Source organism: Chelon labrosus, assembly GCF_963514085.1.
Source record: "Chelon labrosus genome assembly, chromosome: 18".
In the NCBI taxonomy this organism is placed as follows: domain Eukaryota; kingdom Metazoa; phylum Chordata; class Actinopteri; order Mugiliformes; family Mugilidae; genus Chelon; species Chelon labrosus.
In genome coordinates, this window is record NC_140351.1 from 9467838 (window position 1) to 9484633 (window position 16796).

The window sequence follows — 16796 nt, forward strand, 5'->3', positions numbered from 1 at the left end:
AAAAAAGTCAACCTCACATGCACATTTCCCTTTTCCAAGTATGCATATGTTATTGAAAACACATGCCGTAGGCACCTCGCAGTCTCTCGTACATTTAAGGGTCATGTGCCTGACTGGTAGGTGTTAATCCTTCTCACGCTGTCTCTGGTCCAAATATATATCTGCTAATACTGCCCGGGGTGTAGCGGTCACCAAGTGACACACTCTACTCCAAGACAACTGTGGGTGTATGCAAGCAAGTTTGTGTGTGTCTTTCTGCGTTTATACCACCAGATGGTATCACTGACAGGGTGGGATGTGTAAGTGGATAAACAGATGGAATTTATTTGTGTGTGTGTGTGCGTGTGTGCGTGCGTGCACATGCTTTGGTTTGCCACTAGGAGGTTAATCCTCTGTTGGACTGAGTTCAGGCCTTACTCTGAAATTTCCATCCACCGGTGTGTGTATATATATATATATATATATATATATATATATAGTGTAGATAATAAAACCAAATCATGAACCGACGATGCCAGGGAAAGAGAAACGTAATGATCAGGCAGATAAGAGTGAAATCTACGATTGAGGTGTAGATGAAGTGGAGTGCTTGTACAGATATTGGATGTCTGTGTATGTTGTTGTTGTACTTAGTAGAAAGGACCATTAATGTGATCGTTAACCCTCTGCTGAGTTATTCCATATGTCCCCCTCTGCCTCCTCGCCCATTCATTCACTCATTTTGATTAAAAAAAAACAAAAAAAACCCCACTAAAATGGCAGGAGGCAATACTCATGATGCAATTTACCTCCATGTCATTTCTAATCAATTGCTTCTATAAAAAATAAACCTCTAGCTTTCCCTCCTTCCACCACCTCTAGGCTTATCTTAACTAGCCGTAGTAAACTAACCGTGGCTTCCCAGTCCCCACTAACTCTGCCATCCTTTCTCTGTTGTGTGTTTGCGTGCTTGTCTTTGTATGTGCACATAAACAAATGTGTACATGGTGTATATGTCCTGGTGTGGAAATGTGTGTACATCTGCGGATGTACTGTACATGTGTGTGTCAGGCGTGCGAGTTGCTGCAGGCAGAAAGGGGCAGAGTAGAGAGGTTGGCTCAGATTGTGTGTGAGCAGCGCTCCCAGCTGGACAGCTGCCCGGAAGCAACCAAGGAGCCCCTGCAGGAGCAGCTAGCCAGGGTCAGTACACTCTCTCACACACACACACACACACACACACACACTGTGCACACACACACTCACAGTGAAATATGCACACGCAACATACAAGAAGCTGGAAAACCAGAGCAAAGTCAGATATATGTGCAAATGACGCACATATACGTTGAAAGGTGTTCATATGGCCGACTCATGTAGAAAGAGATACATGATGCTTGCATACTTGAACGTGCATGTGAATATTTTCGGAGGCAACTTTCTCCCGAACTGTCCCACACCCATCTTCAATTTTTAGCTGGTTCGTATTCTCTCTTCTCACCTTTTTTGTTTTTTTGGTTTCTATGTTTACACGTCTCTTTGTCTCACTAGAAAGGCTGAGCCTGCAGAGGAGTATAAAATGTCTTATGGGTTAGGCTTTAGGATCTGTTGAGGTCTTCTAGAGTTACGCTGGCATTTGGGCACGTCTATTGCTTCACCTTTTGTGTTTGACACAGAATATGTTATCCCGGAGAGACAGCATGTTTAAGTCAAATGTATTTTGGGTGAATGCTTATGGTATGTTATTGTATGTTGCATGGTAACCCAAACTATGGTTGTTTGTTGGTTGCTGCATGAATGTTAAGTGTTCCTGACACGTCAGGGATTTCTTTGTCTGATTTACTCATCTGTGTCAGTATGATGTGGAATGAAAAGTGCTTTTTGTTTTCCTCTCAAGGAGTTTCCATAGAACGACAAATGACACAATACATGGAGTATATTATATTTTCATCTGAAAGGTCATGTTCCCATCACTAAATCCTTCAAGTTGGATATTTTTATGTAAGCTAAAATGTTTTAAGCGAGGTTGTTTATGAATGCTTGCTCAAACACAATAAAAGCATGCTTGTTTACATTTGTCCGGTACAAGTGCATTTATTTGACCTGCCAGTTTTTACCTGTGCGTTTTTTTGTTTTTTTTTTTGTTTTTTTTATGTGTGTATCAGGACTGTGAGGCGCTCGAAGCAGAGACAAAGCGTTTTGAGGACCTGGAGTTTCAGCAGCTTGAGAGAGAAAGTAGGCAAGACGAAGAAAAGGAGACGCACACTCAACAGCTTCTCCGGGACATTGCAGACTACCAGCGCAGCACTGTCACTCGCAAGGTAACTGTTCTTTTTGTGTGTTTTCTTGAGCAAAAATACTGTATACACTCAAGGAAAATGATTATAAATCACTAACCTCTACCCTCCCAGCTTATAGTAACACTTCTGTTTCCCTTTTGAATGAGGAACTACTGCCACCTTGTGGTGTGAAGTGTTATGTCCATGCACACAGGCACAGATCATACTGTATGTGTCAGCTGGCTCTTAGACTTAGGCATCCACAAGGATCATCCACAAAAACAATTGTAATTGGTTTTGGCATAGAAAAGTAAGGATTGGTTATAACTTTAAAAGATAAGAATCACAGGTCTTGGCTGTAATCCTTGATGAGTGTTTCAGTGCGACTTTTTGATGCACTCAGTCCTGACATCCTGACAGTAATGCTTTGACACTGGTTTGTTGTATCACTGCCGTAAGCTGAATCTCTGTTTAAATGGATGAGTGTCAAAATGTCTTCAGGAAACTACAAATCCAGTTGTCCCTGTTTGATATCCCTGTTTAGCATTTAAAGCATTTAACTCGTTAGCTTACCAAAAGCAATAATGTTTAAATCAGGCTATATAAGTGGGTTAGAAACTAGTAATAAGCTTATTTTACTCTTCCCTTAGGAGCGACTCCTAACTCTGAAGAAGCAGGCAGCACAGATTACCCAGCAGGCTCAGCGAGAAAAGGAGAGCTTCCTGAAGGAGAGGAGCAACCTTGAATCAATGCTGCAAAGGGTACGAGACTATCCATGTTTACCATCCTGGCTTCGTTGTACAAATGACAAGAAGTCTGAATGACTTTTTTTTCTGTCTGTTAGGAGAAAGAAAGCCTTGCCTCGCTGGAAAGGAAATACGCTGACCTCACTGGGGGCCGGAGTTTCACTCTAAGGGAGGTAGGTTTGATCGACAGCTTGCAGTAAAGAGTGAGCAATTCTCTTCTCCGAACTCCTTTAGACTCCTTAAGTGGGCAGAACCCTCATGATTTTAATCATTGGGATGTCCTTCTCTGCTCGGTAGGGTTCGGCCTCTTTGGCTGATGTGTGTCAATCCTTCCATTCCTCTATCTTTCTCAAGAACGCTGAGGTACTTTGGTCTTGTTGAAGTAATATATCCACTTCTGTCTTTCCGTTTGGTGCAAACAGTCCTAAAATCTATCTCACTCTTTCCTCTTCCACTTTATTCCTCATCTTCTTCTTCTGCATGGCCCTCTTGGTTTCTTGTTTTGTCGTTGTTATTGCCAGTCAGAATAACAAAATAAGAAGTTACAGAAATCTGAGTTGAGACTTTTACACTCACACAATGTGTATATTAATACTGGCTTCACCTTCTAAGAGTGTCTGTGTTTAAATCACTTGTTTCTAAAAATGACACCAGTTGCTGCAGTCTAACAACTAATCTTCAAGTTTTACATTTTAATACGGCTGACTCACTTCAAGCTATGCCTCACCCCCCCTCCCTCTCTCTCTCTCTCTCCCCCATTTCTCCACATGATACCTTGCAGGGCTATGTCACAGTCAGTGAAATCAATGAGCTTTACTCACAGCTTGGGCAGCACCCTAAATCTCCCCCTGCCCTCACTTTGGCCAAAGCCTCTCCCGAGTCCGAGGCAAACCCTTCCCCAGACGACGACACCCCCAATCCAACGGAGGATGAGGTGTGTGCAGCGGTGTAAAAGGGGGTTTTCATGTGTAGTTTAGCACTCGCCTCGGAGCCAGATGATGCAAACTGTGTGGTTGTATGAGTGTTCTTCTTTACCCCCAAACTTGCCTCCTTCTTTTGCTCTATTTCAGTTTCCTGACTATATCCCTTTTTTTCCTCAAAGCTCTGTAATTCTTCCTCACCTGCCGACTGTCGCTCCTCTTCTTCCTCTTCTTCCTCCTCCCATCTAAATCCTCGCCCCCTCCCCAAAACACCCTCTGTGCACTGGCCAGAGAACATGGTGACATATCGAGACCCCTCCCCACTCCCTGACTCTCCCCCACCACCCCTTCCTGTCAAAAAGCATCATCAGCGCCACAGGCAGGTAATGTTTGCGTGTATGTTTGTTGTGTTTGTTTTATATGATAAGCACATTATTTGTGAACCAGACTGACATTTGATAATAATAAATTATCGGTTGCGGTTCTGGAAAAAAGGAAACTTATTACTGTATTCTATGGCGATCTCCATGAAATACAAATGAATAAATGAAGTATTAAAGCATGTGTGGCAGGAACTGCATATTTTTGATTCTACCAACAGATGGCGCCAAAGTAAGAAATAACAAAAGGCCACACACAGAGACTTCATTTTGATTTATTTTTGGGAAGAGGATAATGCTCTAAGACCTAAAATGAAACAGATCATTTTTGATAACCGCGTACATCTCCTCCCTCTGTGTGTGTTCGATAGCATTTCCGTATGTTGGAGGAGAGGAAGCGGAACGAGAGAGAAGGTGGTGGACATCTAAGTGACACATTACCCAGGAAGAAAACCACACCCGTCATGAACCCCCAGTTCACATGTGCGACACTCGGACGCAGCTACCCCACCAAGGTACATATCTACGGACGTGTATGCGTCAGTGCCACAAACCAAAACTAATAATGTATTTACTGTTTACTTTCTCAACTCACTTAAAGAAGTAAAAAAAATTGCCTTTGCTTCTTCTCATTCCTTCATAGTCCCATCAGCCTCTCGTACAGAGTACAAGCTGTGGCAGTATTCTTCCCAGAATTTTCTCCTTATCCAACAAGGAAACCGAATCTCGACGTCTGCATAAAGGTACATACACCCACAGCTTATTTACAAACTCTACATGCATTCATATACAAACTATTTTTGCTGAAACACACTCGTCTCTGGATTGTAACTTGAAAATACACCTTATATGGATACAAAATCGCTGCTGGTTTGTGGGTGTGCACCGCATTGTGTTTTGAGAAATTACACTCATTTGTTTATCTGTCATTGGAGATAGTGGAGGAATGTACGTGGAGGAGGACTGCCCATCATCTCAGTGTACAGTGCTGTGTAGTTCGCTGTATGTTGTTGTATGCTGGAACAATACAGTATGATTTAATTATTATATATTCTTACAGCCTTACAGTCTTGCAGTTCAATCCTTTTGCTGTCTTGGTGGATTTTTTTTCTGAACTGACCCAGATTTAACTGCTGAGAGAAAATAGATGGTCTGTTATCTCAAGGACTCTCTGCCTTGTCTCCATGGCAGATTTAATTTGCAGTTATTCTTAAGTAAATGCATGCGTGCAGGAGTCACAAGCATCACATAGTGGATAGTTTTCACTGCCTGTCTCTAGGAAAGATATTCAAATAATAAATGCAAAAGTATTTATGATTCTTAGTATTTTGCATCTTAGTATCCTGTGCCTCATGAATACTGCTGTTTGTTTTCCGGGAACTCGCATGTGTATCTGGTCCCTTGGTCTCTCTGGTCCCTTGATCTGGCTCATCAGATGGGTGGGTCTGCTGCAAGGGACAGATAGGATCAGTTTTTCTGTGCATTTCCTCCTGTACACAGAGGCCGAGTCAGTCTCTTTTCAACTGTACTTTGGTCATCATTCCTCTGTCTACTTCAGAGAATGTTGTATTTTCTTCACAGACATCTTTGGATTGCTTAAAGAAAATTTGGGGCCTCTGTTGTGCTGCATGCACTTGTTTTCAGATCGTTTTTTTGTTTGTTTGCGTGTCGAGCACAATTTCACCTAAAGTTATTTCGCCGTTAGCGTGTGGATAAACTTTTCCTTGGACTCGTAAGAACACGTGTCACAGTGGCGGGGCATTTAGATCAAAAAGAGAAGCCCTCTGGGCAACCGGTCCCAGAGGAAGTGACAGAGACAGGTACAACACATGGGTGCATGCATAAGAAGAATATGTAAGTTGCTACAAAAGCAAGCTTTTTCTCATTCTGTGTGTTCATTCAGTCATTTTTGTGCACCCAGGTCCGTCAAGCTCCCGAGCAGCTTCCCAGACCAACGTCTACCTCGATGCATTTGGGTACCGTGACAACCAGGCCTTTGACACGATGAGCATTGATAGCAGTGATTCCATTGAAACCAGCATCTCGGCTTGCTCACCCGACAATGTCTCCAGGTAAGCGTCTGCTACTGTGGGCTGTTTTAGTGCGAACATGATTGTGGATATTGATTGAGGTAACCAGCACAAGCAAATGAAGCCTTTAGGCGTAGTGTGCTTTTACATCACACAACTGATTCTCTGATCTTTTTGAGAATTTTATTATTTTTTTTAAATGTTCAGGAGGAAACTGTCGGGAAGAGGAGCAGGAAGTTTGAAAAGTTGAGATGTGACAGGAAACAAAATAGTCACAGATATGTTCTTTGTGATAACACTGACTATGTGGTGAGGGGCGACAAAGAGCGCAGAAAGCGAGTTAATGTAACAAGTCTGTGGAGCCGTTTCCCGCCTTTCACGGTCCGTCTTTAGAGAATAGGATGTGTACGACTGTGTGTGTGTGTTGTACGAGTTCAGGGGGAACTCTTGATTAGTGTTCTATGGATCAGGTTACAGGAGATGGAAAACGTGAAGGTGTGTGTGTGTGTGTGTGTTTGTGTGTGTGCGCGCGTTCCCAGTTAACCCCCTCAGGTTCAGATGAACTGAGCGAACCAGCATGAATGTTGAGGCACATTCGGGGGTTCGGCCCCCCGTTTGGACTAAAACCATGTGTGCATGCTTTCCTCTTTCTCCTTCTTACGTTGGTTGCATCTATTCCTTGTCTCCCCTCCTCTTGCTTCTCTGAATGGTATGGTCTTGTTTCAGCAGATTTGAAACCGTTTGCAGATCAACCTCTCTGCATTGGGAGTTTTTCTCTGCAACGGACTATGATCGTCAGTATGGCTCCAGCTGTCTGGGTTATACCAGCTTAGACTGTATTGGAAGACATGTTATGGAATGTGGATCAGTGTTGGACAAAAAAGATTAAGATAAAACTGGATATTTTTGTCATCTTACCAGTGATATGTCGTGTTTTTGGAGATATAAGTATTGACGCCAGATAAATAAAGTTCATCTTAAGTAATACTTGAAGAAATACAGTTGAGTGACAATGACTATGAGCGCAATTCCCTCTCATCGATTAAGGTAAGAAAATGTCATGTGGGTGAGATGAAGACAATGAAGGCGTTTGTGTCAGGGAAAGAATATGAGATGTAACATTAGTCTGTGTTTAAATGCAAGAAGAAGATTAATTGTTGCATATTATACAGTGATAGTACTGATTTAATAAAGTTCAATTTAATTTGGAGGATGCGTTGATTTCAGTACTTGCAGAAATCTTTGAATGTCAACAGACTGTTGGTAATTCACAAAATTCAAATGTCGCTGAGTGTTTTTAGTTTGCTTGTACGCACTGATTTGACATGGACTGTAAAAATAGAGCGGAAAAAAGTATAATATTTTCCTCTCTTGTTTTTTTTTCATCTCTCCCTCCCAATCCTTCTCTTTTCTGTTACTCGGGGTGCGCAACTTTTCTTTCCACATCTCTCCCTCCTCTTGATTTGTTTATACTAGTCTAATATGTACCACTCTTCTTAACAATGTTGTGATATCATTTTACGTCAGCTACGGGTATTCATTACCTTCTGGCTCCAGATAAGACAGAATTTGTGTGTGTGTATTACGTATGCTATGGGGACACAAATCTGTTTATGCATCGTGTGCGGACATCAATTTTGGGGATTAAAAGCAAATCCCTCCCTAGCATAAATCAGGCAAAAGTGGAGGTACGAGTGGGCGTTTGGCGAGTGGGGGGGGGGTATGTTTAGAGTCAGCGCAGGTCAATGCCGTGTCCTTCGATGTGATGGAAACAACTCTGGGTGTGTGTTTGCACGTCAGATCGAGAGACGGCAAAACTGAGGAAGAAAATTGGGTCGAGAGAAGGAAGAATACTGCTTAATGTGGCAAAAACCTCACACAGACAAATGCTAACTGTGTACACAAATCTCTTCTCTGTGAAGTCAGTGAAGAATGCATGTCATGTGTAGACCATCTGCAGGCTGAGTTAGACAAGGCCTGAAAGACCTACAGGGTAGAGATGGTCCAGTACTTAGATAGCCTTGACATCCTGTCTTCCTTTACTAATGGATTTCCTTTTTGATTCAACGCACACGCACACATGCACATATGTATGCATAAGCAGTGAATAATCAGGAGTACTCTCAGGAGAGTGTAGCCTTGGGGCCAGAACGCTAAACGGAGTTCAACTCTGTGCATGTCGTAGTTACGTGTATGCATTGTTACGTAGAAGTCGCACACCGGACTTCAGTCATTCTGGAAGTGATTTAGAGCCAAGTCAAAAAATGTAACGGCTGAAAAAGCACAGGGAGAAGTCAGAATGGATGGCGCTTGTCATGCTTGCTGCTTGTGTTTAATTGAAAGATTGTTTCATGACATTTACGCTCTGGTTCGGCAACATGAAAGCTAATTGTTTGTATTCCCAAATGGTTGGCTCTTTTTTTTTTTTTTTTTTTTTTTCTTTCTTTCCTGACATGTGTTGTATGTGTTCTGCAGTGCCAGTACGTCAAACGTGGCCAAGCTAGAGGAGATGGAGCGCCTGCTGCGAGAGGCACAGGTTGAGAAGCACCGCCTGCTCGAATACAAGGTCACTACGAGATCAATTCATAATCTCATCGAACTTAAAGAGATTTTGTTTGTTTGTTTCTAACTCTGTGATGTTTTTTGTTTTTTTCTTCAGGAGCAAGAAATGGAAATTCGAAAGCAGGCCCTGGAGGAGGAGAGGAAAAGAAGGGAGGAACTGGAAAAAAGGCTACAGGAGGAGACGAGCAGACGCCAGAAACTCATCGACCGAGAGGTGAAACTGAGGGAAAAACAGAGGGCACAGGTAAGAAAGAAAAGATGTTAGCAATAGTGTTTCTCAGTATCTCATCATCCTGTAGACAGGATCTTTTCTTGTTCTAATTGACCTTTTATTTATTTTATTCTTGTTCCATCTTATTCTCTGTATCTAACTAACTCCAGTATGTTTTTTGCATATTTCTGTATGGTTTCAATCATGTCCCCGCTGACAGTTCTCATCATAAGCTTCATCAATCATCCTAAATTCTTTTCCTTGGCTGGAAGCAGAAGAAAGAATCACACGCTTGAATGTTTCCCAGCATGTGACATACATTTACAAGCATGATTTGTATGAGCGCTAAATATTTCACATTGTCATTGCTTTAACCGCCTTTTCTTTTCAAACCCCCATTTTCCCTCCAGTCCCGGCCGCTAACTCGGTACCTGCCGGTGAGAAAGGACGATTTCGACTTGCGGGCTCACATTGAGTCGGCGGGCCACAGCACGGACACGTGCTTCCACTTGTCCATCTCGGAAAAGACCTGCAGAGGCTACCTGGTCAAGATGGGAGGGAAGATCAAGACGTGGAAGAAGCGCTGGTTCGTCTTTGACCGCAACCGACGCACCCTCTCCTACTACGCAGGTGGGACAAAGACCACACCAGACATATGTGTGCAGGTCATCTACACAGCTTGCAGCGTTCCTGAGAACTGCTCATTCAAACGACATCTCATTTGACACTCGCTTGGGTCCTCAAAGACCGTTTTGAACATGATAACACTACTTTAGGTGCAGAGACAGTCAGACGGCGGTGGGTTTTACTGAATCCATCTGATTCCAATTCACAAGGTCCAGATTAGACTGGATTTATTAACAGATATGAGAGTTGTGAAATACATTTTCACAAAACAGTTAGGGTCATTGGTTCCAGAGATTTTACCTCCAGGTAGCACATCTCGTGTATGGCTTTGTTTTTGTCTTTACTGTTGTCATACTTTTTTAAATCCAAATTGCTGCCACACATCAGCTCTCAGAGTTGTACCTAGTTGATGCAGGAAAAGATGTATTTAAAAAAACAAAACAACAAATGGATCCAAGGATTTTGAGAATCAGTGCTGGCTCTTTCAAATGAAGATCACTTTTTTTAAATCCCAGTCCTAGTTGTCACATTTTCAGCCCTCTGCTGTTGCCTCCCTGTGCTTTTGCTGTCTTTACTGTTGTAAAAGTGTAACAGACAAGACATTTTGGCCAAAATATGACCACCACTTATCCTAACCACGTCGAACTCAACACTTACACGGGTTGCCAATGCTACAGCTGCCACGTGTGAAATAGATCGGATGAGCACTTGTCAATAAAAGCGAACAACAGACAAAGACAGAAAAACAGCTACTTTTAAGGAGATGCTTTTATATTTCCTCTATTTAACATGCTTCAGTATTGTAGATATAATATCAAACTGTCTTCATTGTTTATCTTTATTCTTCTCATTTATGTAGACAAGCACGAAGCCAAGCTGAAAGGAGTCATTTACTTCCAAGCTATTGAAGAAGTATATTACGATCACTTGAAGAATGCACATAAGGTATGTGTTGACATGCTGGTGTGATGCAAATAATAATAATCCTATAGTTTTATATTCTCACTCACAAATTTTCTCTTATCCTTTTTCTTTGCCTTTGTCATTCTTCACTCCCCGTCTCGCCCTCTTTGTTGTCTTCTTTCTACCCTACACCGATACTTCCTCTGTCCTCCAGAGCCCAAACCCCTCCCTGACCTTCAGCGTGAAGACTCATGACAGGGTCTACTACATGGTTGCTCCCTCCCCCGAGGCCATGAGGATCTGGATGGATGTGATCGTCACAGGAGCTGAGGGATACACCCAGTTCATGGTGTAACGAAGGGGCTGTGGCGTCGTTTTTTTGTGGCTTTAAACACCAAATCTTCAATTCCTTGTTTATTCTTGGACTTCTTGAACTGTCTGTATGTATATCATTGTCATCTGTGCTGAAGAATGAACAGTCTTGAATGACTGCAGGTAGCATTTTTATCTGCGTCGTTTGGTTTACATGTGTGGAGCGATCGTCGGAGTTATTAAGCAGATCCAGGACAATGATTTTTCTAGTTTTGTTCAGTCTAGTTCAGTCCCATTTGAGGAGATCTGAAATGTGCTCTGGTGTCTGCCTTAGAGAGTGGCTTCAAAGTTTTACTCAAGTGTAAAGAATAATGTTTTCTAACAAACTGAGTTTGCCATGAGCTCATTTTCTTCAGAGAAGAGTAGGTTACGACTCAATTACTTATTTTTTTTTTATCCAGCTTTTTGCAAAACTCAATGCTAAATCAATCTGTTTAAACTCTATTTTGCGTCCTATTATGTCCAACACCTTATGCAGATTATTAATAATGTTAATATGAAATGGAATAACTGAATTCTCCAAAGGGTTAAGTTAGCTTTAGACTATTTCAAGAGTGTTTTTATCAATTTTAAAACCAGTTCCGGTGTATGGAATAAAAAACGCAAATGTATTTTAATCTTGTTTCATCGCAGTTAGATTTTCCGTATCATTACTGTGACATTCTCAGGTCTTAACTGTGTGCATGGATGAGCATGCATGCATCATATGATCATGTATGAATCCATACATGTGATAAAGAAGTGCCTGTTTTTTTGTTATTTTGTGTGTGTGTGTGTGTGTACAGTGTTGAGTAATGTAGCTCCAAGGTGCTTTTCTTACACGCATAATAATTCCAAGCCACACCCTCACACAAGAAACGTTAACTTGGGGAGTCATTGTACACTCCAATTTATCAATGTGAGTATATACTTGCTTATTATTGATTATCGCTCATTTTTATGGATTAACGTGCTGGGTTTACAGTAGTATTCCCGCAGACTGAAACAAATCTTAAACATTATTGCCTTCCACAATAACCAAAAGGAATTACGACTTTTAATGAGGCACAAAGTTGTTGTATTTGTACATTTTGTTTCTAAGCTGTAGTTAGTTCTACGATAGTCATGATCCATTATCAACTCAAGAGGCCTATGTGTGCCTTTTTTATTATAATATATCATGTGACACTATTTCTACTTGTGTAACTTCTATATTTTTAAATGTATCTATACACTAAATGCCAAAATGTGTGCAGTGAGGAAACGCACACATGTGGACATGAGGATTGAGCTTTAAGGCGTCTAGCAGACAAACTATGGTACATTCGTTCACTAGTCGTCAAGACTAAAGATTATTCTGCTGCTTTTGTCCACTCGCTTTCATTGCATTTGTCACCACTACTTTAATGTTTAAATGGATATTCCACTTTGATCACTAAAGCTGCTTTTTTTTTTTTGTTTGTTTTTCTCTGTGTCATACTCCCCACACTACACCAGAATAATTCAGTCCACTGATTTTATCTTATTCTCTCTTGGCGTTGTTTTATCATTTTGCTGACCAAAGTCCACGTTTATGTGATTTGATGTATATGTGGTGGCTTTGCTTTGACTTCTCTTTCATAGGATAAAGAAAAATAGTTTGTATTTGTTAAAACACAACAAACCAAGCACATGGTCATTTCTGCCAACTAATGGAGCTGTCGCTGCTGAAGCCTCCATCGGTATATTTCATTCTGTAGTTTCGTTTTGATAATTAATATGTATGTTGATCCGACTGTATTTATGCAATTACCAGTGCATGTACCTTAATTTTGTATTTCCATATGAATAATAAAAAATTATATATTTTACCGTTCACATTGTCAATGGAAGTTCTTTCGAGAATGCGCCCGCACATCTCCTGAAAACACTGAGGGTTTGACAGCATCAAGTTTCTGTTCTGTAACCGCTTGTCCTGTGTAGGGACAAGGAGGGGCTGGAGCCTATCCCAGCTGTCATCCGGCGAGAGGCGGGGTACATCCTGGACAGGTCTATCGCAGGGCTAACACAGAGAGACAGACAACCATTCACACTCACGCACACACTTACGTAAATACAAATTTAGAATCATCAAAGGGCCTAACAATCATGTCTTTGGACAGGGAGAACATGCACACTCCACACAGAAAGGCCCTGGAACCTTCTTGCTGTGAGGCATCAGTGCTAACTCAGGTTTCCAAAAAACAAAATACTAACTATTCATTGCTATGGCAAACCAAGTATAACTTGAGAATATGGGTTTAAGTAGTGCAAACATCTCTTCAAAATATCAAGTCTTTCAGTAAATAGGTCTCTAATTCACAAATTATTAAACAAAACCTTAACAAAACGTCTAATATCAGGTTCAAAACGGGTTCTTTTCACCATTAAATGCATTATTTTATTTAGTTTTTTTTAAAGAATGGTTACTGTCACTGGAAGCCAATAAATCATTGTGTGGTTAAAATTAATGACAGACACTTTTTCTTTTGCATCTCTAATCACAAGGACTAATATTAACCAAAACAGGTTTTATGAGAGAACATAAGAGCAAGTAAGTAGACTGCATTTGCATTGTTTTAAAGAAAATGTAACAACCCATTCTTTAATAATACTTAATAAACAGTATTGTTGTCATTGTGTGTTATTTCTTTCTTATCAGTTCATGTCAGTTAGCATTGTTGTTAGTGGGGGGCCTTTGGGTCCTATGGGTTGAGGGGAGGGGCCTCAGATACTTGATCAGTTTTGGGTTTAGTGAATTTGGAGGTCAGGTCAACACCTTGTGCTGTTCTTCATGTTTTTTAAAATTGTTCCTAAACCGTTGGAGATAGCTGCTGACATCAAGGAGTGTCATTGCTATGGGGTGTCATTGCTATGGGGTGGGGTACGGCATGAATGCCAGGTCCAAAAGTTTCCCAGCAGAACACTGAATTGTCACAAGATAGTCAACGTTATTCACTTCTCCTATCAGTGGTTTTAATGTTGTGGCTGATCAAATAGTAACAAGTACATCGTTTAGTAACATGTGAATCGAGCACCCCTCTGTGGCAGAAATATGCACTGTCAACCTTCAGTGATATCTGGTTCTCCCTCATGCTGGAGTCGGTTTATAAAAAGAAGGGGTTTGTAAATCCACATTAAGGAAACAAAAGAACATTCTACAAACAATAATGTCCACTACGTTCACATTAAATGAAAAATATCACATGTCTAGGGCAGATCATTTACATTGTAGGGAAGAGCGCTGTGGTTGCTTTGCACATCTTACCCATGATTCATAGCGAGCGTAAAACGAATTAAACCAGTGTAAAATCAGAGCGGATGTGTTGTTTGATACAATGATTTCTATGCATTTCGAAGACATTTAGTCCCTTACGGTCCATTATTAGAAGAAACAAAGGAAGACTGATTTGATCACACCATGATATAAAGTCATATGTGGACAGCGTCCTATATATACCCTCGTTTCAACTCGATAGACTTGGTTGGTCCGATGACAGTGGGGTTTCAAACGAATGCTTCAATCAGTTACAGTACTTCTGTTTCTCCCCTCTCTCTCACTGTCGGTCTTGACTAGCCTTTTGATTTCTTTATGTTTTAGATGTAAAGGGTGGTTTCTAATATTAAAAAAATATAGAAAATGTAATAGAGACTTTGTTTTCAGCTCTGCAAGATTATCAGTGTAAACAGTAAAAACAGTAATAACAAATATAATCTAAATCTAAGTTTGAATGAAATGGAATATAAATAACAGTAAATTACAATGGAAATATACAACAATTGATAGAGAATATGGCTATGGGATATACAGATATACATCGATCAGCCACAACATTAAAACCACTGACAGGAGAAGTAAATAACATTGGCCATCTAATGACAATACAATGTTCTGCTGAGAAACTTTTGGACCTGGCATTCATTCATGTGGATGTTACTTAGACATGTACCACCCACCTAGACCAGACCAGGCACCCCCCCACCCCATAGCAATGACACAACCCCAGCAGGATGCAGCCTGACACAGGCACACACACAAAAATGCTTGAGGAACAACTCAAAAAACATGAAGAAGGTATTGACCTGGCCTCCAAATTCACTCAATCCCAAACTGATCAAGTATCTGTGGGATGATCCACAGAGGCCCCGCCCCTCAACCCATGGGACCCAAAGACCCCAACTAATAACATTCTGTTGAAAGACACCACAGGACACCCTCAGGAGGCCCATGTCCATTCTGTGATGAGTCACATCTGTTTTGGAGGCACAAGGGAGACCTATATAATATCAGGCAGGTGGTCAGAATGTTATGCCTGATCACAATACGTCATCCATTATAGATATAGGTTACTTACATAGCAGCAACATGGTTACAGTGTAAACTGCTGACGTGGTTGTGTGTCAGGCAGATAGTTTGTTGGACTGATTTAGTGCATTTATAATGAAGGCCCTGAGACTGTCTTTAACTTTGTTTGATCCACCAATAAGAAACGTAAAGTCACATTGTTATCCCTTTCATGTGATATTTTGCTTTTATTTTGAGATTTATACAAAAAAAATCTCAACAAAGACACAATTTAACTCGTGTTTAAGGCCACGAGCTGAAAAATGTGTCCAAGTAACACAGAGAACCTCCGTTGCGACATCTGGGGGAATCTGACTAGTGACAGTCATTAGACCTGATAAACGTGTCTGTTACAAACAAGAACAAACAAATGCTTGGGTATTAAAGATGTAGTAGGCTGCTTGTGTTGTCTTTACACATAGCCCGGCAGGTATGTGCTGAGCTTGTTAAACACGCTTTAATTCGAAACTGTGTACACCCATCCCCATGCTTCACTCAGACGTCTAATTTCACTTTCAACAAATCTTTTCCACAGCAGACACTGTGGATTGTCGTAGCAAGAAATGCCTATTTCATTGCATTAAAAAAGGACTGTGTTCCATTTAGCTAGCTGATGGATCCTTGTATTGTACAGCTTTGGACACATGTTGGAATTCAGCCATTGTTTGTCTGCCCTATGCCTTTCCTCATATAACAAGCTGAAATGTTAGCTGTGAAAAAGGTCTATTGGTGAAGGCCGCAGTCTTTACCTGGTCAATTATTACCATGCAACAATAACTTGGCAACAATATTGTGTTGCAGCCACTGGTCATTTAATTGTTCCTCGAACTGTTTGGCCATAATTCAATTCAATTCAATTCAATTTTATTTATATAGCGTCAATAACAATACAAATCGTCTCAAGACGCTTTACAAAAACCCGGCCTGAAACCCCCAGAGCAAGCCTGAAGGCAACGGTGGCAAGGAAAAACTCCCTTTTAACAGGAAGAAACCTCGAGCAGAACCCAGCTCATATGGAGGGACCCATCTGCCTAAGGCCAGCCGGGTACAGACAGAAGAAAGAGAGAAGAGAACAGCAAAGAGAGAAGAGAAGAGAACAGCAAGATAAACATACATCTGTCATAGATACACATATCTGACTAAAGTGTACATGTGGAATCTTATGATACAAACTGATGATGTTACATGACAGTTTGAAAATGTAAGAGGAATCATAGGCAGGTTGGAGAATTGTTCATTCAGGTAGGAGTGGATAACTGCAGGATTCCATGAAGACTGGGCAGGCTGATGAGACCACGACAACAGATGTAGTATAGAGCTCCACAGGAAACACACCACTCCAGGCCAGAGATACATAAGTGAACGCTATTATGTTTGGAGGAAAAAAAGGAGAGGCTTCCAAGCAAATGAAACACCATTATAATCACAAAGCACGGAAGAGGCAGCAT

At 41.1% G+C, this 16796-nt stretch overlaps 1 protein-coding gene across 4 annotated transcripts in view; it reads left to right on the forward strand.

The window, feature by feature from the left end:
- The window catches only part of phldb2b (pleckstrin homology-like domain, family B, member 2b), a 38112-nt gene extending 25281 nt beyond the window's left edge, over positions 1 to 12831 (forward strand). For 2 of the 4 annotated variants that reach the window (XM_084566110.1, XM_084566113.1), the window contains 13 exons: positions 1051 to 1179; positions 2142 to 2297; positions 2906 to 3016; positions 3100 to 3174; positions 3783 to 3935; positions 4673 to 4816; positions 4945 to 5044; positions 6223 to 6373; positions 8807 to 8897; positions 8991 to 9137; positions 9515 to 9734; positions 10591 to 10676; positions 10849 to 12831. In XM_084566110.1, the coding sequence (XP_084422236.1) occupies positions 1051 to 1179; positions 2142 to 2297; positions 2906 to 3016; positions 3100 to 3174; positions 3783 to 3935; positions 4673 to 4816; positions 4945 to 5044; positions 6223 to 6373; positions 8807 to 8897; positions 8991 to 9137; positions 9515 to 9734; positions 10591 to 10676; positions 10849 to 10989 (1704 nt within the window). In that variant the 3' untranslated portion in view covers positions 10990 to 12831. The remainder of the gene's footprint in view (positions 1 to 1050; positions 1180 to 2141; positions 2298 to 2905; positions 3017 to 3099; positions 3175 to 3782; positions 3936 to 4672; positions 4817 to 4944; positions 5045 to 6222; positions 6374 to 8806; positions 8898 to 8990; positions 9138 to 9514; positions 9735 to 10590; positions 10677 to 10848) is intronic. The other 2 variants (XM_084566112.1, XM_084566111.1) reach the window with 2 other exon arrangements.
- Positions 12832 to 16796: the final 3965 nt, after the last annotated feature.